We start from the raw sequence: 26854 nt of genomic DNA on the forward strand, positions 1-26854 counted from the left end.
GGGGGGCAGTCTCCAGCCCGGACACGCCGGAGACGCCGCACGCATGCGTTCTCCTCTGCCGCTGTAGCTTTCGCCACCTTGCCGCCGGGAGGTGGGCTCATTGCGCATGTACAGTGGTAGACAGAGCGGCCTGTCTTTCCCTTAGTTGACATGGCAGTTACAGCCTTTTTCCAGGGTTAGGGGCCAGACGTCCCGTAAAATTAAAAGAACTGCAGATACCATTTCGGGTGCTTTTGCTTTGTTTTGTTTTCCTTTATTTTTTTAGTTCGGTAAACGTTAATAAGTACAAGGTTCGAGTGGTTGACGGGGTAAAGGTAGCCCTTTGAAACGCACGGGAAGCGTCGCTTGACTGGGGGCAAAGGTGACATTTAATACAGGAAGGATCTTGTCTCAAATTCTCTTTACAGTGTCTTTCCGTTTAAAAAAAAATAAGGCGAGAAAGACGCTATTAAGGTTTAATTTAATTGTTGACGCCCACTTTAAATGGAAACCCAAAAAACCACCCGGTGGAACGTTGGCTCAATTCCAGTCCTTGGCCCGCCCCTTTCTTTGCGCATGCGGCAGAAGACCCTGCTGATTGGTTAATAGAGTGAAAACGGCTGGGCGCGATGATTAGTCGGTGGGAAATTCCCTACTTTGTGATTGGTCCGCAGGAACGTCTCGGAGCGCGCGCGGGAGCGAGCTTTGAAAGTTGACCATCGCTGAGGCTAGCCGGTTCCTGAGAGATAATGGTGGCGCTGCCGGGCCTTGGGAGCGGCTTGCAGCCCTGGTGCCCGTTGGATCTCAGCCCCGGTGAGAAAACTAGGCCGTGAGTCTCGGGGAGGCCGGGCTGTGGTGCTTTGCGACTGCGGTGCTCCTCTTTCCGGGCCTGGGGTGGGGGTGGGGCGCTCGGCTCGCAGCAGAGTCTGGGGTCTCCAGGTCTGTGCACTCCAGGACTTTGGCGAGCCGGGTCTGGAATAGGGGCTCAATCTAGTAAAGGAACAGGAAAAAAAAAGAGCTTATATTGTCCGATCTCTTTTAGTTCTTTTGCATGTTTTCTCGGCCTTCCCTTGCTTATTCTGTAAATCCCCACCGACAGTCTCATCCATTTCTTTGGTTTTAAATAGCAAGTCTATTTCTTCGTTCACACTTATTTCCTGAACTTGGTGTTTATTGGTTTAAATGGATGTCTCACAGCCACCTCAGACGTCACATGCGTGAAACTGGGATTACCAAAGCCAGTTATTGGTACCAGCCAATCCACAAACCTGGGAGTCGTGGCATTCTTTCTTCATCTTTCATGCTCACAACCACCAGTTGTCCTCTCCTCAGAGATGTCTCGCAGGTCCTCCTTGTTCCTTTTCCTGATGCTGCTGTCCAGCAGCAAGCCCTCCTAACCAGCCTGTATCCTAGCCGCTTTCTCATGCTAACTCTTCCAGCCCATTCCCCACACCTCTACAAGGATCACATTTGAAAACACAAACATGACCTATCAAGTCTTTAAGCCTTTAATGTTTCCCCTCTATTTCTTAAATAAATGACCAAATCTTTGGCATGCCCTATTAAGAGCGTTCACCACTCACTGCAGTCTTCTTTTCCAATAGCATAACCTTTGGAGTCAGAACAGTAGGATTGGTTCTTTAGCTTAGCATCTCTGTATCACTGAGCAAGTTGCTTAACCTTAGTTTCCTTACATGTCAAATGGGCATTATAATAATATCTACCTCACAGGAGTTGTGTGAAAATTAATTCAGTACCTGGAACATAGTAACTGCAGAATAAATACTAATAATGACTCTCACCTTTCACACTAAGACTCAGTGTTGTAACTGTTTTGTTCATTTTTAAACAGGCTATACTTTCTTTCCCTTTGTTCTCTCTGTCTGGGATGCACTTTTTTGCATTTCTTTCCCTGGTAAACTCCTACATTTAGGTCCAGTTGAAGCAGAATCATCCTGCCCACCTCCCCCATAATATTTTCTATTATGCTCTCTAGTGTTTTACATACCTATTACTGTTTTAACACTTATTTATTGTAAAAATAATAGTACCTATCATTTATTGAATTTATTGATTTCCTGACACCAGATCTTTTCTTTTTTCGTTGGAACTTGGGTATCTGTGATCCAGAAATAAGATCAGAAATACTCGTATGCATTTAAAAATATGCGTATAAGATAAATGGGAGAATATGAGAGAAAAAGAGGCAGGAAAAGATGCAAGACCATTTTTAGGAAGAGGATTGTATTTGTTAGGAGAATGATTAGGAAAGAGTGAGTGAATAATTAAAGCATGTTAAACAGTCAGTTGCCTCAGATGTCCCTTTGTGCTGCATACTGTACTTGGGTTTATTAACTTGATTGTAAGATTTTCACAAAGGGACATCCAAGGCAATCTTTTGTTAACCTCTGTTTTTTCTCCAGATTGAATTTATGGGAAAGTCATATCGTTCAGTGTTTTGAAGTGTCATTCATATCTAAAATGTTTTCCTTCTTGATATTTTTAGAAGATGATCAATCTAATAGCCAGCTGTCAGTTCTGATTTTAAAAAAAGATTTTTAAAAATATTTTATTTATTTATTAGAGAGAGAGAGAGAGAGATCACGAGCAGGGGGGGAAGGGTAGAGGAAGAAGCAGCCTCTGTGCTGAGCAGGGAGCCCAGTGTGGGACTCGATCCCAGAACCTTGGGATCATGACCTGAGCGGAAGGCAGACGCTTAGCTGACTCAGCCACTCAGGCGCCCTTAAAAAAACATTTTTTAACCTTTTCTGCTTTCTTTTAATTATGCTACACCTGTATTGTATAGTTAAATGTGATTTGTGATTAGTAAGTTTTCTCTTTTTAAATGTACTTAGAGTCTAAAGGTTATTGATGTTTTACTTGTTATAGAAAAGTTTTGATTTAATTGCATTTTCCCACTAGAATGGGTGGACACAGTATGGGAACTGGATTTCACAGAGACTGAGCCTTTGGATCCCAGCATAGAAGCAGAAATCCTAGAGACTGGATTGAATGCCTTCACAAAACTATATGAAAGTGTTTTCCCCTTTGCTACTGAAGATCATGGATCTACAGAGGTAAAAAAAAAAAAAAAAAAAAAGATTAAAAATCAAGCCAGCTGTCTTTAGGTGTTAGAAGTGGGAGATGAAAGTCATTATTATAATCTGAAGCTTAACCTTTTTAATATACCATTTATAAGGAGTATGATAAGAATAGCATAAAGAATGTGGTTCATTTGTTATAAAATCCTAATAACTAATAGCTAAGTAAAGTGGGAAAATTGCAGGGTCTGTTTAGGCTTTTGAACATGAGATTCTGTTAGGAAATTCTTAGGGAGAGTACTGGCAGTGTGAATTGGAAGATGAGGAAAGAAGTAAAAATTCAACAACGTAGATAGGAGAGACATCTGAGTCAGGGGGATGGGTGAGTGCAGCGATGCACGGGGCCAGTGAGGAAGAGAAGAGACAGGACGGGACTGAAAAGCTGGTTGAGGGTGATCTGCAGGCAAGCAGCCAGAGTGTGGCGAGCGTGACTAGGAAGCAGCCAGGTGTCAAGTGCGGCAGAGACCGTGGGCAGGCAGAGTCCCAACATGAGGAAGATGGGGCAGAGGTGATTGGATCACCCTTGGTGACCTGCAGGGTCACAGTTAGAGGTGAGTGGAGTAGAGCTGAAGTGGCATTAGGAATGAGGAGGTGACGGCTATAAATGTAGGAGGTGATTTCTACTGGAAGTTTTACGGTGAAAGAATGCAGAGTGCTGACAGGATTCTAAATGGGCTCTTCTGTAAAGTGGCACATGCTAAGCAGTGTGGCTAAGCCAAGGCATTACCTGCCACTTTCCCTGTCTTCAGGAAAGCAGGAAAGTACAAGGTCTGATTTCTTGAACTTTTATGGGCCTGTGTTTTTTTTAAAGATATTCCAGGATAAACCATATTTAGTTCCTGCTATGTTTGATTTATAGAAATAACCCATTTCCTCTTCGTGTGTTTAATTGGCAAAACATGGAACAATGATACAATTAATAAAATTGAAGTTTGTAGTTGAGGGTGTATTTCCTTTCTCACCTAGACCACTTCTGAAATCTGCTGAGGGAGAAACTTTCAGGTATTTCTTTTCCTGCTCCCATTGCCCATAGAGCATTTAAATTTAAGTAAATGGCTCTGATTTCTTCACTTAGTAATTAGAGTGATAAATGGTTTTGAGTACCTTTAACATAGAGGGGTAACTTGTTTGAGTAAACACTAACATAATTAGTATAATTTTTAGCTATGATAATTTCAGAAATATATATGCATCAAACCTATCCCCAAATTAGTTTTGAAAGTTTAATTATTTAAATTTCTTTTTTTTTTTTTTTTTTAAGATTTTATCCATTTATTTGACAGAGAGAGACACAGCGAGAGAGGGAACACAAGCAGGGGGAGTGGGAGAGGGAGAAGCAGGCTTCCCGCCGAGCAGAGAGCCCGACGCGGGGCTGGATCCCAGGACCCTGGGACCATGACCTGAGCTGAAGGCAGACGCCTAACGACTGAGCCACCCAGGCGCCCCAGTTATTTAAATTTCTTGTGTATTTATTTATTTTTGTAATTTTGAATACTACATTTCAATTTTTTGTTTCAGTCCCTTTGAAGATTTATAATTAGGAGCCAGGATGGTTGGTTCTTTTTTCTTTTTTAATAAGGTACTAAATACTTGCAAAAATCAAATAACAAGAGATTTTCCCATTTCTCTAATTCTTGGCTTTTATGTCTCTCCCGCCCCCCAGAGCATTTGGACCTTCTTCATTGAGAATAGTATTTCTCACAGGGCACTGGTGGCATTGTTTTATCACTTTGTTCAAACAGTCCATAAGAAAAGTGTCAGTGTGCAGTATCGACAATATGGCCTTCATGCTGCTGGGCTTTATTTTCTGCTGCTGGAAGTACCAGGTATGTATATTTGATATGATAGAATAAATATATTTTTGTTTTAAATTTCTACATTGTTTTGGGCCCTTATATTTCATTTTCTCACTTCTAAAATGGGGCAGTGGTAACCCATCTCACAGTTGTTCTGAGGATTAAATGAGAGTAAGTCTGTAAAATACATAGCATGTTATAGGTGTTCAAGAAATATCTTTCCCTTGTTTCTTTAAATGTGTTTGTTTTCTAATATGGTGTGTCTATAACCTAATGCAATTAATCTGAGAGAGGTAAGACTTGAGGGGAATTGTCTCCAAGCTACAAGAGCTCCATTCCCACCCACCCCCTCCTAGTATAAAAATCTGATACTGTCCACTCATCTCCTGACTCCCCGTCCAGATTGAGAAAGACTGCTGGGGAGTCATTGTATTATATATAATCTCTCTCCTATGCAGATATGGAAAAATAGATTAAAACCATTCTAATAAAGAAAGCATGAGAATAGCTAGTAATGCTTGATGAAGGAAAGCACAGGAAAGTAGTCTATTTATGAGCATTGTTCTACTTCCTTTATTGTTAGAGCACTTAGGTTGCTGTTCCTCCTCTGAGCAATAAAAGAGTCCCTTCTACCCACTCCAGACCCAAGGCAAGAGAGGATGGAACATGGAGGGGGATGCAGCTGGAGAACCTAAAGTTGCTGCTTGTCACTGTTTACATAAATTCATTTGTAATAAATGTTAATGATAATAATTATCCCATATGATTTGGGAACTGGTAAAAAGACATACAAGCCTTGAGCATTAATTTGTATTATTATTAAAGCTCCCCAAAATGACTTTTGAAATAAGTTCCTAAAGACTTTGCTCTTGCTAAACAGTATCTCAGTTGTAATTGAGCTGTGTCACAGAAAAGTGGTGGTTTTAGGAACCCAGTTTTGTTCTTCTCTTCCCCTGTTAGATGCGGTTCCTTCTTTTTTTTTATTATTATTATGTTATGTTAACCACCATACATTATATCATTAGTTTTTGATGTAGTGTTCCACGATTCATTGTTTGCGTATAACACCCAGTGCTCCATGCAGAACGTGCCCTCTTTAATACCCATCACCAGGCTGACCCATCCTCTCACCCCCTCCCCTCTAGAACCCTCAGTTTTTCAGAGTCCATCGTCTCTCATTGTTCATCTCCCTCTCCGATTACCCCCCTTCATTCTTCCCCTCCTGCTATCGTCTTCTTTTTTTTTTTTTTAACATATAATGTATTATTTGTTTCAGAGGTACAGATCTGTGATTCAACAGTCTTGCACAATTCACAGCGCTCACCATAGCACGTACCCTCCCCAGTGTCTATCACCCAGCCACCCCATCCTTCCCACCCTCCCCACTCCAGCAGCCCTCAGTTTGTTTCCTGAGATTAAGAATTCCTCATATCAGTGAGGTCATATATGTCTTTCTCTGATTGACCTGTTTCGCTCAGCATAACACCCTCCAGTTCCATCCACGTTGTTGCAAATGGCAAGATCACATTCCTTTTGATGGCTGCATAATATTCCATTGTATAAAAATACCACATCTTTATCCATTCATCTGTCAATGGACATCTTGGCTCTTTACACAGTTTGGCTATTGTGGACATTGCTGCTATAAACATCGGGGTGCACCTACCCGTTCGGATCCCTACATTGGTATCTTTGGGGTAAATACCCAGTAGTGCAATTGCTGGATCGAATGGTAGCTCTAATTTCAACTGTTTAAGGAAGCTCCATACTGTTTTCCAGAGTGGCTGCACCAGCTTGCATTCCCACCAACAGTGTAGGAGGGTTCCCCTTTCTCCACATCCCCGCCAACATCTTTCGTTTCCTGACTTGTTAATTTTAGCCATTCTGACTGGTGTGAGGTGATATCTCATTGAGGTTTTGATTTGGTTTTCCCTGAGATGCAGTTCCTTCTGATTAAGGCTGAGATGTATGCCAGAGTGAAGAGTGTTGTTCATTGTAGGCCACTTGCAGCTTTCCAGCAAGTGGTGTTCTTGCCAATTACCTTCTGTTTTAAATGTTTCTGAATTATTGTTGGGATTCTGTTGATACTCAATTTTTAATCACAGTGTGCTCTTTTTCAAGATTGTTTTGGTTATTCTGGGTCCCTTGCATTTTCACATGAATTATAGGAGTTGCCTGTCAATTTCTACCCAAAAAGACTTCTGGGATTTTGACAGTACACCGAATCCTTAGATCAGTTTGGGGACTGTTACCATCTTAACAACATTAAGTCTTCCAATCCATGAACATAGGCTGTCTTTCCATTTATTTTAGTTTTCCCTAATTTGTTTCAATATTTTATACTTTTCAATATACAACTCTTACACTTAACTCAGTTAAATTTATTCCTAAGTATTTTATTCTTTTCCATGCTATTGTAGATGAAATTGTTTTCTCAGTTTCATTTTCAGATTGTTTACTGGTAGTGTGTAAAAGTACAATTTACTTATTTACTTATTATTTAAGTAGTTGATGTACAATGTTACATTAATTTCGGGCATACAGTATAGTGATGGGACAAGTCTATATGATAGTCTGTACCTTATGCTATGCTCACTCCAAGTGAGGCTATCATGTCACCATTCTATGCTGTTACAGTACCATGGAGTATATTCCCTGTGCTGTGCCTTTCATTCCCATGATTTATTTGTTCTATAACTGGAAACCTTCTATTTCCCCTCACTCATTTCCCCCTCTCCAACCCCTCAAGCAACTACCAGTTTGTTCTCTCTATTTATTGGTTTGTTACAGCTTTTTTTGTTTATTTTTTTAGTTTTCACATATATGTAAAATCGTATGGCATTTGTCTTTCTCTGTTTCACTTAGCATACTACCCTCTAGGTCTGTCTGTGTTGTTGCAAATGGCAATATCTCATTCTTTTTTGTAGCTGAATAATCCATTTTATATATACACCGCATCTTTATCCATTCATCTATCAGTGGACACTTGGGCTGCTTCCATATATTGATAGGTGTAAATAATGCTGCAGTAAACATAGGGGTGCATGTATATTTTTTAATTAGTTTTTCTTTGGTTTGGTTTGTTTTTTTTTTTTTTTTTTGGTTTTTCTTTGGTTAGATACCCAGTAGTGGAAATACTGGATCTTACAGTATTTCAGTTTTTAATTTTTTGAGTAACTTCTGTGCTGTTTTCTTTCCACAGTGGCTGTACCAACATTCCCACCAACAGTGCATGAGGGTTCCTTTTTCTCCACATCCTTGCATTTTTCATTTCTTGTCTTTTTTTTTTTTTTTAAAGATTTTATTTATTTGAAAGAGAGCGCGAATGATCAAGCACAAGTTGGGGGAGAGGCAGAGGGAGAACCAGAATCGGAGCCCAAAGCGGGGCTCCATCCCAGGTCCCTGGGATCATGACCTGAGCCAAAGGCAGCCACTTAACCAACTGAGCCACCCAGCCTCCCTCCTTATCTTTTTTATTTTAGTCATGTGACAAGTATGAGGTAATATCTCATTTTTGGTTTTGATTTTCATTTCCCTGATGATTAGTAATGTTAAGCATCTTTTCAGGTACCTGTTGACCATTTGTATGTCTTTTTTGGAAAACTATCTGTTCAGGTCCTTTGCCCTTCTTTTAATCAGAGAAGTACAATTGATTTTTTTATTACTGATTTTATACTCTGAAACCTTGCTAAACTCATTTATTGTTTCTATTAGGATTTTCTATATATAAGATCATACTGTTTGTGAGTAGACATAATTTTATTTCTTCCTTTCCAGTTTAGGTGCCTTTAATTTCTTTTCTTTTTTTTTTTTTTGCCTAATTGCCCTGATGAGGACCTCTAGTATAGTGCTGAGCAGAAGTCAGGAGGTGGGCATCTTGTCTTGTTCCTGATCTCAGGAGGAAAACTTTCAGTCTTTGGTCCTTAAGTATGATATTTGCTGTGGGTGTTTTGAGGATCACCTTTAAGACATTGTTATTCCTAGTTTGTTGAGTGTTTTATTATGAAAGGGTATTGAATTTTGTTCTTTGCTTTTCTGTATCTATGAGATGGTCATGTGATTTTTGATCCTTATTCCAATATAAGAGTGTATTATGATGATTGGTTTTCATGTTAAACTGATTTTGCATTTCCTTGATCATAGTGTGTAATCCTTTTTATGTGTTGCCAAGTTCTGTTAGCTAATATTTTAATTGAAGATTTTTGCGTCTATATTCATAAGGGATATTCTTTTTTTGATAAGCCTTTGTCTGGTTTGAGTTTCAGGATAATACCAGTCTCATAGAATGAGTTGAGTAGTGCTCTTGCCTTTCTTATATTGGAAGTTTGTGAAGAAGGGATTATTTTTCTGCCTTAAAATTTTGGTAGCATTCAATAATGAAGACGTCTGGGCCTGGAGTTCTCTTTGAAAGTTTTTTTGTTTGTAAAATCGATAGTGATATGTTCCCTTTCATGTCTGATTGGTTATTTGTATTTTGTTGTTGTTGTTTTCATCAATCTAGATACAGGTTTATTAATTGTATTGCTCATTTCAAAGAACCTACTTTTGATGTTACTGATTATACTGTATTCTTGGGGCACCTGGGTGGCTCAGTCATTTAAGCATCTGACTCTTGGTTTCTGCTTAGGTCATGATCTCAGGGTCATGGGATTGAGCCCAACATCTGGCTATGAGCTCAGCATGGAGTCTGCTGGAGAGAGTCTCTCTCTGCCTCTGCTGCCTCTCTGCCTCTCCCTGCTCATGCGTGCTCATGTGCGCATGCTCTCTCTCGCTCGCTCATAAATAAATAAAATTAAATCTTAAAATAAAAAAGGTTACTTCATGGTAGCCTAGCCTATATGCTAATGAATGAATCCTTATAAAGTTTTTATGGCATACAGTATTACAGTCGTATTCATAATACAGTGTTGGAAACATTGTTACATTATTGTTTCCCTTCAAATAGTGTTTAAGTATATTTTGATAGGCAGTTATCCATGGATTAACTTGATCCTTTTGAGGCTTGTTTTAAAGCTTTGTTGGAGCAGATATGAAGTAGCCTTTACTCTAGAGCTAGTTTAGCCCTACTCTTTTTTTAATTTTTATTGTTATGTTAATCACCATATATTACATCATTTGTTTTGGTGTAGTGTTCCATGATTCATTGTTTGTTCATAACACCCAGTGCTCCATGCAGAATGTGCCCTCTTTAATACCCATCACCAGGCTAACCCATCCCCCTACCCTCCTCCCCTCTAGAAACCTCAGTTTATTTTTCAGAGTCCATCATCTCTCCTGGTTGTCTCCCCCTCTGACTTACTCCCCTTCATTCTTCCCCTCCTGCTATCTTCTTTTTTCTTTTTTCTTAAAATATGTTGCGTTATTTGTTTCAGAAGTACAGATCTGTGATTCAACAGTCTTACACAATTCACAGCGCTCACCGGAGCACATACACTCCCCAATGTCTATCACCCAGCCACCCCATCTCTCCCACCCCCGACCACTCCAGCAACCCTCAGTTTGTTCCTGAGATTAAGAATTCCTCATATCAGTGAGGTCATATGATACATGTCTTTCTCTGATTGACTTATTTCACTAAGCATAACACCCTCCAGTTCCATCCACGTCGTTGCAAATGGCAAGATCTCATTCCTTTTGATGGCTGCATAATATTCCATTGTGTATATATACCACATCTTCTTTATCCATTCATCTGTCGATGGACATCTTGGCTCTTTCCACAGTTTGGCTATTGTGGACATTGCTGCTATAAACATTGGGGTGCACGTACCCCTTCGGGTCCCTACATTTGTATCTTTGGGGTAAATACCCAGTAGTGCAATTGCTGGATCGAATGGTAGCTCTAATTTCAACTGTTTGAGGAACCTCCATACTGTTTTCCAGAGGGGTTGCACCAGCTTGCATTCCCACCAACAGTGTAGGAGGGTTCCCCTTTCTCCACATCCCCGCCAACATCTGTCGTTCCCTGACTTGTTAATTTTAGCCATTCTGACGGGTGTGAGGTGGTATCTCATTGAGGTTTTGATTTGGATTTCCCTGATGCCGAGCGATGTTGAGCACTTTTTCATGTGCCTGTTGGCCATTTGGATGTCTTCTTTGGAGAAATGTCTGTTCATGTCTTCTGCCCATTTCTTGATTGGATTATTTGTTCGTTGGATATTGAGTTTGATAAATTCTTTATAAATTTTGGATACTAGCCCTTTATCTGATATGTCATTTGCAAATATTTTCTCCCATTCTGTCGGTTGTCTTTTGGTTTTGTGGACTGTTTCTTTTGCTGTGCAAAGCTTTTTATCTTGATGAAATCCCAATAGTTCATTTTTGCCCTGGCTTCCCGTGCCTTTGGTGATGTTTCTAGGAAGAACTTGCTGTGGCTGAGGTCGAAGAGGTTGCTACCTGTGTTCTCCTTTAGGATTTTGATGGACTCCTATCTCACGTTTAGGTCTTTCAACCATTTGGAGTCTATTTTTGTGTGTGGTGTAAGGAAATGGTCCAGTTTCATTCTTCTGCATGTGGCTGTCCAATTTTCCCAACACGATTTGTTGAAGAGACTGTCTTTTTTCCATTGGACATTCTTTCCTGCTTTGTCAAAGATAAGTTGACCATAGAGTTGAGGGTCCATTTCTGGGCTCTCGATTCTGTTCCATTGATCTATGTGTCTGTTTTTGTGCCAGTACCATACCGTCTTGATGATGACAGCTTTGTAATAGAGCTGGAAGATCGGAATTGTGATGCCGCCAGCTTTGCTTTTCTTTTTCAATATTCCTCTGGCTATTCGGGGTCTCTTCTGGTTCCATACAAATTTTAGGATTATTTGTTCCATTTCTTTGAAAAAAGTGGATGGTATTTTGATGGGGAATGCATTGAATGTGTAGATTGCTCTAGGTAGCATTGACATCTTCACAATGTTGGTTCTCCCAGTCCATGAACATGGAACGTTTTTCCATTTCTTTGTGTCTTCTTCAATTTCTTTCATGAGTATTTTATAGTTTTCTGAGTACAGATCCTTTGCCTCTTTGGTTAAATTTATTCCTAGGTATGTTATGGTTTTTGGTGCAATTGTGTGCACCACAATTGGTGCAATTGTGAATGGGATCGACTCCTTGATTTGTCTCTCTTCTGTCTTGTTGTTGGTGTATAGGAATGCCACTGATTTCTGTGCATTGATTTTATAGCCTGCTACTTGACTGAATTCCTGTATGAGTTCTAGCAGTTTTGGGGTGGAGTCTTTTGGGTTTTCCACATACAGTATCATATCATCTGCAAAGAGTGAGAGTTTGACTTCCTCTTTGCCGATTTGGATGCCTTTGATTTCTTTTTGTTGTCTGATTGCTGTGGCTAGGACTTCTAATACTATGTTGAATAGCAGTGGTGAGAGTGGACATCCCTGCCGCATTCCTGACCTTAGGGGAAAAGCTCTCAGCTTTTCCCCATTGAGAATGATATTCGCTGTAGGTTTTTCATAGATGGCTTTTATGATATTGAGGTATGTACCCTCTGTCCCTATACTCTGAAGAGTTTTGATCAAGAAAGGATGCTGTACTTTGTCAAATGCTTTTTCTGCATCTATTGAGAGGATCATATGATTCTTGTTCTTTATTTTGTTAATGTATTTTATCACTTTATGTATTCTTTAAATGTCTGATAGAATTCCCGTGGGGAGCCATCTGGCCCTGGGCTTTTGTTTCTTGGGAGATTTTTGATGACTACTTCAATTTCCTTAGTGGTTATAGGTCTGTTCAGGTTTTCTATTTCTTCCTGGTTCAGTTTCGGTAGTTGATACATCTCTAGGAATGCACCCATTTCTTCCAGGTTATGTAATTTGCTGGCATAGAGTTGCTCATAATATGTTCTTATAATTGTTTGTATTTCTTTGGTGTTGGTTGTGATCTCTCCTCTTTCATTCATGATTTTGTTGATTTGGGTCATTTCTCTTTTCTTTTTGATAAGTCTGGCCAGGGGTTTATCAATCTTGTTAATTCTTTCAAAGAACCAGCTCCTAGTTTCGTTGATCTGTTCTACTGTTCTTTTCGTTTCTATTTCATTGATTTCTGCTCTGATCTTTATGATTTCTCTTCTCCTGCTGGGTTTAGGCTTTATTTGCTGTTTTTTCTCTAGCTCCTTTAGGTGTAGGGTTAGGTTGTGTATTTGAGACCTTTCTTGTTTCTTGAGAAAGGCTTGTATTGCTGTATACTTTCCTCTCAGGACTGCCTTTGCTGTATCCGAAAGATTTTGAATAGTTGTGTTTTCATTTTCATTGGTTTCCATGAATTTTTTTAATTCTTCTTTAATTTCCTGGTTGACCCATTCATTCTTTAGTAGGATGCTCTTTAGCCTCCATGTATTTGAGTTCTTTCCGACTTTCCTCTTGTGATTGAGTTCTAGTTTCAAAGCATTGTGGTCAGAAAATATGCAGGGAATAATCCCAATCTTTTGGTACCGGTTGAGACCTGATTTGTGACCTAAGATGTGATCAATTCTGGAGAATGTTCCATGGGGACACTAGAGAAGAATGTGTATTCCGTTGCTTTGGGATGGAATGTTCTGAATATGTCTGTGAAGTCCATTTGGTCCAGTTTGTCATTTAAAGTCTTTATTTCCTTGTTGATCTTTTGCTTAGATGATCTGTCCATTTCAGTCAGGGGGGTGTTAAAGTCCCCCACTATTATTGTATTGTTGTTAATGTGTTTCTTCGCTTTTGTTATTAATTGCCTTATATAATTGGCTGCTCCCATGTTCGGGGCATAGATATTTATAATTGTTAGATCTTCTTGTTGGATAGACCCTTTAAGTAGGATATAGTGTCCTTCCTCATCTCTTATTACAGTCTTTGTTTTAAAATCTAGTTTGTCTGATATAAGGATTGCCACCCCAGCTTTCTTTTGGTGTCCATTAGCATGGTGAATGGTTTTCCACCCCCTCACTTTCAATCTGGGGGTGTCTTTGGGTCTAAAATGAGTCTCTTGCAGACAGCATATTGATGGGTCTTGTTTTTTAATCCAATCTGATAGCCTGTGTCTTTTGATTGGGGCATTTAGCCCATTTACATTCAGGGTTACTATTGAAAGGTATGAACTTAGTGCCATTGTATTGCCTGTAAGGTGACTGTGACTGTATGTTGTCTGTTTTCCTTTCTGATCTTTGCTGCTTTTAGGCTCTCTCTTTGCTTAGAGGACCCCTTTCAATATTTCTTGGAGGGCTGGTTTCGTGTTTGCAAATTCCTTTAGTTTTTGTTTGTTCTGGAAGCTTTTTATCTCTCCTTCTATTTTCAATGACAGCCTAGCTGGATATAGTATTCTTGGCTGCATATTTTTCTCGTTTAGTGCTCTGAAGATATCTTGCCAGTCCTTTCTGGCCTGCCAGGTCTCTGTGGATAGGTCTGTTGCCAATCTAATATTTTTACCATTGTAGGTTACATATCTCTTCTCCCGAGCTGCTTTCAGGATTTTCTCTTTGTCTCTGAGACTCGTAAGTTTTACTATTAGATGTCGGGGTGTTGACCTATTATTATTGATTTTGAGAGGGGTTCTCTGTGCCTCCTGGATTTTGATGCCTGTTTCCTTCCTCACATTAGGGAAGTTCTCTGCTATTATTTGCTCCAATATACCTTCTGCCCCTCTCTCTCTTTCTTCTTCTTCTGGGATCCCAATTATTCTAATGTTGTTTCGTCTTATCGTATCACTTATCTCTCAAATTCTGCCCTCGTGATCCTGTAGTTGTTTCTCCCTCTTTTTCTCAGCCTCTTTATTTTCCATCATTTGGTCTTCTATATCACTGATTCTTTCTTCTGCCTCATTTATCCTAGCAGTTAGTGCCCCCATTTTTGATTGCACCTCATCAATAGCCTTTTTGATTTCGACTTGGTTAGATTTTAGTTCTTTTATTTCTCCAGAAAGGGTTTCTCTAATAACTTCCACGCTTTTTTCAAGCCCAGCTAGTATCTTTAAAATCATGATTCTGAACTCTAGGTCCGACATCGTACTAATGTCCGTATTGAGTAGGTCCCTGGCTGACAGTACTACCTCTTGTTCTTTTTGCTGAGGTGATTTTTTTCATCTTGTCATTTTGTCCAGAGGAGAATAGATGAATGAAAGAACAAAATGCTAACAGGTTTACAATGTCCCCAGCAAATATACTGTATACAAATCAGAAAAGACCTGAAACCAGGGGAAAAGAAAGGGAAAGAAAGAAAAAAGAAAAAGAAAAAAAGAGATAAAAACAAAAACAGAATAATACAAAAAAAGCAGAATGTAATCAAATATGATCAGGCTAGTGCATAGATCAGTGCCACACACTAGATTTTGGGCGTATTTTGGTCTGTTAGAAAAAAGTGCCTCCTAAAATTTTAAAGGAAGAAAGACATATATGTACAAAATAAGGGTTGATACAATGAAGGGATAGAAGATGACTGTAAAGATGAAAAGTATAAAAGATTTTATAAAAGGACTTGATAAGATAAGAAGTTGTTTGAAAAAAGAAAGAAGATTTAAAAACAAAAGAAAAAAGGGAGAGAATGTGATCAGGCAGGAGACTAGAACAGAGCCATACACTAGTGATTTAGGGTATATTTTGATCTGTTAGAAGAAACTGTATCTCAAAATTTTAAAGAGAGAACAACATATATATATGCCAAAAATAAGGGTAACTACTATGAAGGGACAAAATATGACTCTAAAAATGAAAAATAAAAAAAATTTTTTTTTTTTTAAAAAGAGATTGATAAGATGTTGGTTGAAAAGGGAAAAAGAAAAAAAAAACAGTTAACAAAAATTAACTTTGATGAACTAATGAATCATGGTAAAAAAAAAAGCCATGAATTCTATGTGCAGTATTCCCCTAGCGCTGGAGTTCTCCCGTTCTCCTTCATCGGTAAACTTGGTCTAGGCTTGCTGGGTGTTTGTGCTGATCTTCTGTGGAGGGGCCTGTTGCTGTGGTTTCCAAATGTCTTTGCCGGAGGCTGAATTGCCCCGCCCTTGTCGGTCCTGGCTAAGCAAGCTGCTCGGGTTTGATCTCAGGAGCTTTTGTTCCCTGCAAGCTCTCCTTACAGCCTTGGAGGACCAGGGCGAAAATGGTGGCCTCCCAATCTCCACCCGGAGGAGCTGAGAACTCGGGGACCCGCTCCTCAGTGCGCCCCCAGAGAAAAGCAGTCACTCCCTTGTCCCTGGTCTCCGGCCGCACTCCGTGCTCACCCGGCCTGTGACCGAGCGTTGCTATCTGTGGCACCCGACCCCATGTGGAGTTTCCAAACCTAGCAGATCCCTGCGGTGCGTTCCCGCGCCGCTCCTCCCCGGGAAGGAAGGGGAGTCTCCCCGGCTCTGCCGCTTGTTGGGTCCCTGCTGCAGGAGCAGTGGCCCGACTGGGCCACGGATCTCAGTTTATGGCAACCCCAAGCTGAGAGCCCGCGCCTTGGCTCCGTCTCTGCAGCCGGCTTCCCCGCTCCGATACCTGGGAGCTCTGGAGCACTCAGACTCCCCCGGTCTTTCTGTGACCCCAAGGGTCCTGAGACCACACTGTCCCGGGAGGATTCCACCCCCTGCTTAGCCACTGCAGCGATGTCCCTCAGCGGAGCCGACTTCTAACAGTTCCGATTTTGTGCTCCGCGGCTCTAGCACTTGCCAGAAGCGGCCGGCGGAGGCCCCTCCCCCGTCGTCTATCCTCCCGAATATCGCCTCAGATTCACTTCTCCGCACGTCCTACCTTCCAGTAAGTGGTCGCTTCTCTGTTCAGATAGTTGTTGCTACTCTCCTCTTTGATGTCCTGTTGAGTTCGTAAGTGTTGAGAATGGTTTGATCCCTATTCAGCTTAATTCCTGAGACCAGACGAAATCTAGGTCTCCTAGTCCTCCGCCATATTGCTCCGCCCCCCTAGTTTAGCCCTACTCTTAAAGTGTGTTTCTTTCCAGGGCACCTGGGTGGCTCCGTCATTAAGCGTCTGCCTTCGGGTTAGGTCATGGTCCCAGGGTCCTGGGATCGAGCCCCGCATCAGGCTCCCTGCTCCGCAGGAAGCCTGCTTCTCCCTCTTCCACTCCCCCTGCTTGTGTTCCCTCTTTCTCTGTGTCTCTGTCAAATAAATAAATGAAATCTTTAAAAAAGAAAAATGTGTGTTTCTTTCCAAGGTGGCTACTAAATGCTCCAGGTGTTTAAGGTTTCAGCACTGGCTGGCCAGAAGTCAAATATTTCTCAGCCCTGTGTGTTATGAAAATTATCTTCTAGCTCCTTGGAAATTGTTCTTTGCTTACCTTCATCAAGTTTTACCCTCTGTGTACCTAGCTTATATTCAGCCCTATGGAGATCTCTGAAGCTCTTTTTCTGTGTAGCTTCCTCTTCTCCAGTACTCTCCTTCATAAAATCCAGCTACCATTGCCTTCCTGACTCTGATTCTGTAGTCTCAACTTAGTAACACCGTCATAATGTACTTGGGTTCACCATTTTCTGCTGTTGTCGAGAAATTTCCTCAAAACACAAAACTGGGGTTATTTTGGGGTTTACCTCATTTGTTTTTGCTTCCTCAGAGATTGTGTTTCTATGCTGCTTATTGCTCCATGTCTTAAAATGGTTATTTTATACATTTTTGTCCAGTTTAATAGTTTATGGCAGCATGACAAGTATAAAGCCAGTTACTCCCTGGTCAGATACGGATACCTTATTTATTTCGGATCAGCACTATTTCTCATCTCCTGAGGCTGAAGTTGAATGGTACTTTTTTTGCTAAAGGGTCATTGTTTATTTGGAGTTAATGATAACTCATTTTTACTTATTAATTTTTCATCTGTTGTTACAGACTGATTTCAAGACAAATCTAACCTACTTACTCTTTATTCTTTATAAATAGGTAGTGTAGCCAATCAAGTGTTCCACCAAGTGATGTTTGACAAATGTATTCTGATTCTAAAGAAGAGCTGGCCTCAGGAATCTAGCTTGAATCGGAAAAGAAAGAAAGAGCAGCTTAAGAACTCTGAGGCGAATCCAAGAGGGAATAGGAAAAGAGGAAAGCCACCCAGGAAAGAAGATACTGAGGTAAGATGTAAATGGAATAGTAAAGCATATCTGAACCAACACAAGATTGTGATTTAAGAATTAACTTTATATTAAAATACGGTTTGGGGGCATCATGATTATAACCAAATGATCCTAATGTATCATCAGGTATCCAGTATGACTTTAAGATGTTCTCAGGTTTTGTGTACTACTGAGAATACATTTCTACCTTGTCATCTTTCCAACCTCCCCATAATCTCTTGCCAGCCTTGTTTCCGGGTATGCTTGGCAACATCCGAACAGGTATATTTGCCACATTATCTTATTGTCATTAGACAGGAAGATTGAAGTATCCTGAGGACTCATGTCCGTAAGAGTATAATGGAATAATATTAATGCCAAATTTTTGTGTGATAACTAGGTAGGATGGTGTATGTTCTTTGACATGAAAACTTCTAAGAAACATAAGAATTCCCATTGACATAAAAATACAGAGCTAGAAACTACTGTGCAGTCATAGAGTCCAATGATTTATTGTTCTGGCTGTGGAGACAGAGCAGTTAAGGGACCTGATCAGGGTCATATCACCTCAGCAATTCAGCAACCACCTGGAGTTTAACTGGATTTGATTTGAGTACATTGAAAACCATGGGACAAAGTGTTAGGCATTACTATGCAGTCACCTATACATTTCTTTATAATCTAGGTAGATGAAATAGAAGAACAGGAAGATGAAGAAATTACTTGTTTTTCTGCCCGAGACCTTTGTCAAATTCGAAATGCTATCTTTCACCTTTTGAAGAATTTTTTAAGGCTGCTCTCCAAATTTTCCCTGAAAGAAAAGCCACAGTGTATACAGAATTGTATAGAAGTAAGTGAGAATTCCAAAAAACCTTGGGGCAACCTCAGAGGGCAGAGATGATGGCTAATATTTAACGAGTAGGAAAAATCAGGTCTCTTCTTGGTATCTGTTTTCCAGGTCTTTGTTGCATTAACTAATTTTGAACCAGTTCTTCATGAATTTCATGTGACACAGACCAGGTGAGCCACTAATTCTTCCAGTGCTAAAATTATGCTCTAGCAAAAGTATAAATGCCATTTTATCCTAATTGGCACACAAGTAGAATTTATTCACTTGGATGTGGTTTATTATAGGGTTACGGAAGATTCCGAGTAAAATCATATCCGTTAATTAATCTTTTGCCTTTTTTCTTTAGAAACCTTAACCAAGCAAAATATGTACCAGAACTCGCCTATCATGGATTGTATTTGCTCTGCTCCTCCATTCATGGAGAAGGAGATAAGGTAAAGGAGAAAAAGATGTAATTTATTTACTAGTTGAATTGAAAGCATCTGAATCATATAATGGAAAAACATTGGCAGCATTTGGTATAATGCCATTTTAATTTACCAAGTCATTTTCATGACCTTATATCATTTGTAGCATGAAAAGCATCACCATTTCTATTTGCTCCCTGTTCTTCATAACCAAATTGATATTCAAATATTTGGAGGCCATGGCAAATTATTGTTAGGTTTCATACAAAAATTGGTTCCAGTGTGAATTAGGTAGGAAGAACACTGAACAGAGTGTTATTTTTAGAGAAATAGTCACCAGATTATTCTCAAAAGAACAGACAGTCTTGGAATTTTCAAGTTTTCTTTGGCAAGTTTCATGTGCGCTTTAATATTTCTATTAGTATTTATATCATTTTAGTTGAGAATTCTACAGAAATATTACTGGTTGTCATTCCTAGTTAGTATTCATATATGGATTTTGCTCCCCAAGTTAACTTAATAGTATCACTATCTAAACTTTGGAGTCAGGGTTGTTCAAGCATGGTGGTGTTACTAAACTTGGATGTCATTAATAAAACAAGATTTTACAAAAAATGTGATAGAATGAGGTCCTGTGACTTTTGGTGGCTCTGCTACACTTAATTTCCGGGGCGAGTCACATGGTGGTTAAGAAGTAGGTTCGGGGGGCACCTGGATGGCTCAGTTAGTTAAGTGCTGACTCTTGGTTTCAGCTCAGGTCATGATCTCAGGGTCATGGGATCAAGCCCCGCATCGGGCTGGGCATTCAGCACAGAGTCTGCTTGTCTCTCTCCCTCTGCTCTTCCTCTCTCTTTATCTCTCATAAATAAAGTCTAAAAAAAAGAAAAAAAGAAGTAGGTTCAGGCTTTGGGCCGGGTTGTGTACATTGGTGGTTGAACTGTGGCTCCACCCTCGTCAGCTGTGCCTTCTTGTATTGAGGTACTCAGCCTTTCCAAACCTCAGTCTTCTCATAGGGTTGTCAGGAGGAGGAAATGAAAGAATGCCTGTCAGATGCTGAGCACCATGCCTGTTGTTTAGGAAACATGCTGTATTTTATAATTTATTATAGCATTACCATTTCTGTGTTTAAAATATGGATGGGATAGAATTGACATGAGTGCTTTCAATTTCTGTGCTCTCTGTAACATTTGTAAGCTTAGCTGGATGGGGAAATTCATGCCTTTAGGTCCACAGTGTCTCTCCAGATGTATTTTTTAGTCGTGAGAGTGTTGACTTGACGTTAGACATGTTTGTTTTAGCCGTGGAGGCTCTTTTATTAGGTATAAGGTGGAAATAATAATAACATATATAAAATGGAAATGCCTCACTTACCTTATGCAGTTGTTGTGAGGTTTAAGATTAAATCCAGTAGTATATATGAATGTGCTTAACACAATACCTGCCACATATGTGGTTTTCAGTACATGTTTTATTTACAGGATGAATGAATTTGGTAGTCGAATAAATTGTATGAGGTGATATATTGGAAGAACAAGTGTAAAGTACCATTTGTCCCTTGTTCTATAAGGGATTAGCAGTGGCATTTTTTTGCCATTTAGAAGTGACAATCCTCTACTTGCCCTAATTTCAGGGCTACAGTTTGAGAGGGTAGGGCGAAAAACTAGATGATATTCCTATCACTATCTGTAAGCAGTGTTTTCACACTCTTTCCATCATGTGTTTATTGAATACTTGGTAATTGTCCAAGAAACGTATTTCCAGTGTTCACCCAAAAACTATATCAACCTGACTTATCTTCACACAGCTTGAAATTGTTTACCCTGGGGCACCTGGGTGGCTTAGTCAGTTAAGCGTCTGCCTTCGGCTCAGGTCATGATCCCAGGGTCCTGGGATCGAGCCCCATGTCAGGCTCCCTGCTCAATGAGGAGCCTGCTTCTCCCTCTTCCTCTGCCCTTCCCCCCCAACTTGTGTGCTCTCTCTCAAATAAAATCTTAAAAAAAAAAAAAAAAAGAAATGGTTTACCATGGTCTGCATCACTGTCTTCGAGGCCCTTGGATTCTTTATCATGCCTTAAGTAGAATTTTCTTCTCTCTTCCAGGTTATAGGTTGTGTTTTCCATCAAATGCTAAATGTGATATTAATGTTAGAAGCAGGCGAAGGAGCCCATCGTGCTCCCCTTAGTATTACAACATCAGTCATCAACAGTAGAAACCAGGCGGTCCAGTTCATCAGGTGAGGCACAGCTTGGATTTTCACTCTCTTTATCACTGTCCCTTAAGCCTGCTGGGCCCTGTACTAACCAAGATTTCTGACCCCTATGGAAACTAACAGATTTCTGGCCTGTTGTGGTTTTGGGGGCCAAAGTAAAGTACTTCAGAGTTCCTCTGGTTCACGTGGCCGGTGTCACTGTTGGTAGCCTCTGCACTGGGGCATTGTTGAGGGATAGAGAGTCTGTAATTCATGGGCCAGCACCGGCCTCCAGCTTATTCCCTCCAGCCTTATAAGGTCAGGCTCTGAGGAATGAGTTGCTTCTCTGTTTTATCATCATCTGCCTCAGTGTTTGCCTCTCTCACAAGGCTGCGTCTTCTTTTCCTTTTTTGTATTTCTGTCTTCTTTGAGTCTCTTTCTCTTTGTTCCTTGCCACTTTTTCCTTGTTTCTTCTCACTTTTCTATTCCCCTCCCCCTACAGACCATACTTCCTAAAGGGAAGAATTAAGTCAATTTTTACTTCTTTAGCAATAATTGATAGACATATTTGGTATGTCATTGGCTTTTCTTTTCCTCCTTTATTGAATATTTGGCATGCATTGTGGAGGTGGTAGAATGAAGTGGTAGGTGTATGAGAGTGTGTACATGCCTGTAGGTGTTCATAGGATATAGTGTAGTTGGAGATGTGGGGTGTGGATGGTAGAATCCAGGCATATATAGGCTGTCATCTCATCATTGAGCAAATATCTCTTGTGAGGGATTTTTTAAAACATTAAATAACTAAGATCCTTTAAGTGTAAACACCCATTTTGGCTCTTCCATAACAGTTCGTGGTATCTCCAATTGCTGTAGTATCCATTTAATGGTACAGATAAACATTAAAGATGGGTTAAATCTGGACATTACAGTAATAATCTGGGGCACCTGGCTGGCTGAATCGGAAGAGTGTGTGACTCTTGATCTTGGGGTCATGGGGTTGAGGCCACATTGGGGGTAGAGATTACTAAAATAAATAAGTAAACTTAAAAAAAAAACCCAATAATAATCTTGGGTGAAAGTTTGGAGAGGTATTGATAACAAAGCCATTGAAATGGTAGCATTTCACTGAGCTACCACAAGGTGTTGCTGTGTCTCATTTATTATTATTTACCCCAAAAGGATCTATTTTAGAGTCTTAATGTGAAATTTAGTAAATAGCCAAAAGAGTCATACGAAGATTGCACATTTGCTCCTCCCTGACTATAGCTGTCTGCATGGCAGCAGCTCTCTAAAACCACGCATAGGACACAGTGAACGGTTTTCTCCTGTGAAACTCTATTCACTGAAACAATGCTTGCAATATGGGGTAAATAGTTTTTAATATTCAGGATTTCTAAAACACAGAGGTAATGGTGTTAGAGAACAGAGGCGAGAAATTACTATTTTATGTAGTTGGTGTATTTTAAACCAATGGTTTCTTTTTTAAATAGCTCACTTGTGGATGAACTAAAGGAAAATATATTCCCAGTCCTTCGTATCTTACTCCAGCACATCTGTGCCAAGGTACCATTTGCTTCAATAGTAATAGTAATAATGATAATGATGATGGTAAAAATATATGATATATGTGAAGGTAAATGTGTGTGCTTATATGTGTATTTGTTCTTGGGAATGAGTCTGTTATCATTGTGGAAAATAGTTTTATTTAATATTTTCACTACATGTTCCCATTGACAGAGTATTCTTTTTGGGGGGGAATCCTTTTTATTTTGAAAATTTCAAACATATGAATAAATAGAATAGGGTGATGAGCAACCACCTTCAATAATTTTGTGTCATTTATACCCCTATAAGGTATAATTTCCTCAACACATGTGAACGTTGGGGTTTTTTTGTTTAAGCAAATTTCACTATCATCCGATGATGCTTGAATATTTCATATGTATCTCTAGAATGTAAGAACTCTAAAAACATAACCACAAAATACTAACATGCCAAAGAAAATATACAGTAATTCCTTAATATCATCAAATATCCAGTTAATGTTCAAATTCTTATGATTATCTCTTCAATTTCTATAGCAGTTCAGACAAATGATTCTTTTTTTTTAGTCTTTCTTAATTTCATTTTATTTTTAAAATTTTTTTATGTTATGTTAGTCACCATACAATACATCATTAGTTTTTGATGTGGTGATCCACGGTTCATTGTTTTCGTATAACACCCAGTGCTCCATGCCGTACGTGCCCTCCTTAATACCCATCACTGGGCTAACCAATCCCCCCTCCCCCCTCCCCTCTAAAACCCTGTTTGTTTCTCAGGTGGACAAATGATTCTTAACTTGAATGCAGTAGATTCTGGGGGGTCCATAAACTCTCTGAAATTACGTGCTAAGTTTGTATTTCTGAGGGGAGGACTTAGAGATTTCTTATAGATTAGTTTTCAAAGGGGTCTGAAATCTAAAATTTGCTACTCATTTTTATAACATTTAATTATTCACTGAACTAGTTACATTCACTAATTTTCCACTTGTATCACAACATGTGTTTCAGTTGTCCTGTAGGTAGACAGTGGCCGGACAGCCTCTCAATGCTTGTGTTTCAGGTAACTGATAAATCAGAGTATCGGACCTATGCAGCCCAGTCCCTGGTCCAGCTACTCAGCAAACTTCCCAGCAGGGAATATGCTACATTCATTGCCTGGCTTTACAGATATTCACGAAGTTCCAAGGTAGGAGATACGCATAAAATCTTGGTTCCTGGCTCTGCAACCTCCTGACAGGGAGATCTGAATACACAAGGGATCCTTTGGTTTTTATTCCTGTCTGATGGATATTCTTGTGATTTTGCTTTATCAGATCCCACACAGGGTTTTTACTCTAGATGTTGTCTTAGCTCTCTTGGAACTGCCTGAAAGAGCAGTAGATAACACTCTCTCGTTGGAGCATCAGAAGATCTTAAAGCATAAGTTCTTGGTGCAGGAAATTATATTTGACCGTTGTGTAGACAAGGCACCGACTGTCCGCAGCAAGGCACTGTCCAGTTTTGCACATTGCCTGGAGGTATCTGTTACCACTGCATCGGAGAGCATACTAGAACTTCTGATTAACAGTAAGTGTGGTGACCGTTGTGACATGGAACCCGTCTTGTGCTTTTCAAGAAATTGGACTTCAAGGGAAATCATTCTTTGTTGTTGCAAAAGTAATAGATACAGTATGATATACTTTTACCCTCATAGATCAATTTCAGTGTATGTTGTTGTTGAATAACTTTTTAAATACAGTCATACCTTGGAGATACTGTGGGTTTGGTTCCAGACCACTACAGTAAAGCTAATATTGCAATAAAGCAAGTCAAATTAATTTTTTGGTTTTCCAGTGCATATAAAAGTTACGTTTATCATACACTGTCATTTGTTAGGTGGCAATAGTATTATATCTAAAAAAAGTACTTACCATAATTAAAAAATACTTTATTGCTAAAAATACTAAGTATCGTGTGAGCTTTCAGCAAGTTGCAGTCTTTTTGCCAGTGGAGGGTCTTGCCTCAGTATTAATAGCTGCTGACCGATCAGGGTGGTGATTGCTGAAGGATGGGGTGGCTGTGGCAGTTTCTTAAAATTAGACAGCGATGAAGTTTGCCACATCAGTTGACTCTTCTTTTCACAGATGATTTTTCTGTAGTAGGTGATACTGTTTGATAGCATTTTACCCACAGTAGAACTTTCTTCCAAAATTGGAGTCATCCCAACCCTCACAACTTCTTCACGAGTAGATTCCATCATAAGAAACCACTGTCTTTGCTCACCCGTAAGAAGTCACTGCTCATCTGTTCAAGTTTTATCAGGAGATTGCAGCAATTCAGTCACATTTCCAGGCTCCACTTCTAATTCTGCTTCTCTTGATGTTTCCACATCTGCAGTCAGAATACATATATCATTTATTAAGTTTGCTGTGTTATATGGGTATGGTTCATGGTACCCCAAAACAATTATAATAGTAACATCAAAGAGCACTGTTCACAGATCACCATAAATTTGAAAAAGTTTGAAATATTTTGAGAATTACCAAAATGTGGCAGACACAAAATGAGCAAATACTGTTGGAAAAATGGCACCCATAGACTTGCTTGTTGCAGTTACCACAAATTCTCAGTTTGTTAAAACTGCAGTTATCTGTGAAGCACAGTAAAGCAAAGTGTGATAAAACAAGGTATGCCTGGGTGCCTGGGTGGCGGCTCAGTCGTTAAGCGTCTGCCTTCAGCTCAGGTCATGATCCCAGGGTCCTGGGATTGAGTCCCACATCGCACTCCCTGCTCAGCGGGAAGCCTGCTTCTCTCACTCCCCCTGCTTGTGTTTCCTCTCTCGCTGTCTCTCTCTGTCGAAAAATAAAAATAAAATCTTAAAAAAACAAAAAAAACAAGGTATGCTTGTTAGACAAGCCTGATAAATTTGAAAGGCCTTTTAGAGTATTTTAGATATTCATATTTTAGAGGTGAGATTGTTGGCTGCTTATACTACTACTTTGCATTGTTGGGTATTGGCTGTATTGGGCCTAATATCCATCCATTTCAAATGCATACCAAGAAGAACTTTATTGTCAGCAGTTTAGAATCTGTCTTATCTTTAGACCTAATTATCTTGATTTTGGTTATTCTGTGAATATTTACTTGGGGCTTATGATACTATGACATTTTCCCCTCTTATCAATCTGCTTCTTTTTAGGTCCTGCAATTTCAAGAATAGACAGCCATCCTGGTACCTTACTGAGAAATTCATCAGGTAATGGGTGAATATATTTTCTAATATTGAATAATTGTCTTTTTTATTTAAAGGACTTGCTGGGTATTTGACGTTTTTTCTATTTCCATATTTACCTTTTTAATATTGAACTTTATTCATCAAGGAAATTGAAATTCATTTCAATAATAATGTAGTAATTTAAATGTGTAATATGCCATGCTTATATTATTAAGAGGTGTAACAAATTTTTATCTTAATGACTGAACTTTTTTTTTTTATTATTTTTAAGCTTTTTCCTATCAGAGGCAAACACTTAACCCTTCTGGAGGCTCAGGGGTGATCAATATTGACAGCAGTGGTGAAACAGATGGATCTGGGGGTATGTCAAATTTTATTACTATCGGATGAGTAGTAACTATTGGATTTCAGACAACTGTAAGTAGTGTCTAAAAACCTTGGATTTTTTTTTTTTCTTATTAATTCACCCTTAACAATTGGAACATCTTTCTTCTTGGAATAATTTCTATTTTAGTGTATCTTTGATGTCCTTGCACTGTACTCTTTCATCTTAAGGTAAAGAACAAGCTACATTCCACTTATCATGTACTGAACCGCAGTATTTCTGTAACACATAAGAGAATATTAGCAAATATTTTATTTCCTTTCTAAAGGCAGTCATTGTGAACTCATGGGATTGCTGACCGAAAAGGGACCAGATACTAGAGAAAGTGCTGCACATAATAAATTTGTGTTTGGAAAAAAGTCATTACAAAAAAACAAAAAAAACGAAAAGGAA

General features: G+C 39.5%; 1 protein-coding gene across 1 annotated transcript in view; it reads left to right on the forward strand.

The window, feature by feature from the left end:
- Positions 1-658: 658 nt before the first annotated feature.
- The window catches only part of NCAPD3 (non-SMC condensin II complex subunit D3), a 67783-nt gene continuing 41587 nt past the window's right edge, over positions 659-26854 (forward strand). Inside the window, exons 1-13 of the mRNA XM_028120799.2 lie at positions 659-792; positions 2902-3056; positions 4744-4906; positions 17708-17892; positions 18560-18724; positions 18833-18894; positions 19071-19158; positions 21230-21363; positions 22809-22881; positions 23923-24048; positions 24176-24428; positions 26041-26097; positions 26348-26437. Of these exons, the coding sequence (XP_027976600.1) occupies positions 729-792; positions 2902-3056; positions 4744-4906; positions 17708-17892; positions 18560-18724; positions 18833-18894; positions 19071-19158; positions 21230-21363; positions 22809-22881; positions 23923-24048; positions 24176-24428; positions 26041-26097; positions 26348-26437 (1615 nt within the window). The 5' untranslated portion in view covers positions 659-728. The remainder of the gene's footprint in view (positions 793-2901; positions 3057-4743; positions 4907-17707; positions 17893-18559; positions 18725-18832; positions 18895-19070; positions 19159-21229; positions 21364-22808; positions 22882-23922; positions 24049-24175; positions 24429-26040; positions 26098-26347; positions 26438-26854) is intronic.

Source organism: Eumetopias jubatus, unplaced genomic scaffold, assembly GCF_037043125.1.
Source record: "Eumetopias jubatus isolate StellerSeaLion01/CBP00866 unplaced genomic scaffold, mEumJub1_p1.0 scaffold_13, whole genome shotgun sequence".
In the NCBI taxonomy this organism is placed as follows: domain Eukaryota; kingdom Metazoa; phylum Chordata; class Mammalia; order Carnivora; family Otariidae; genus Eumetopias; species Eumetopias jubatus.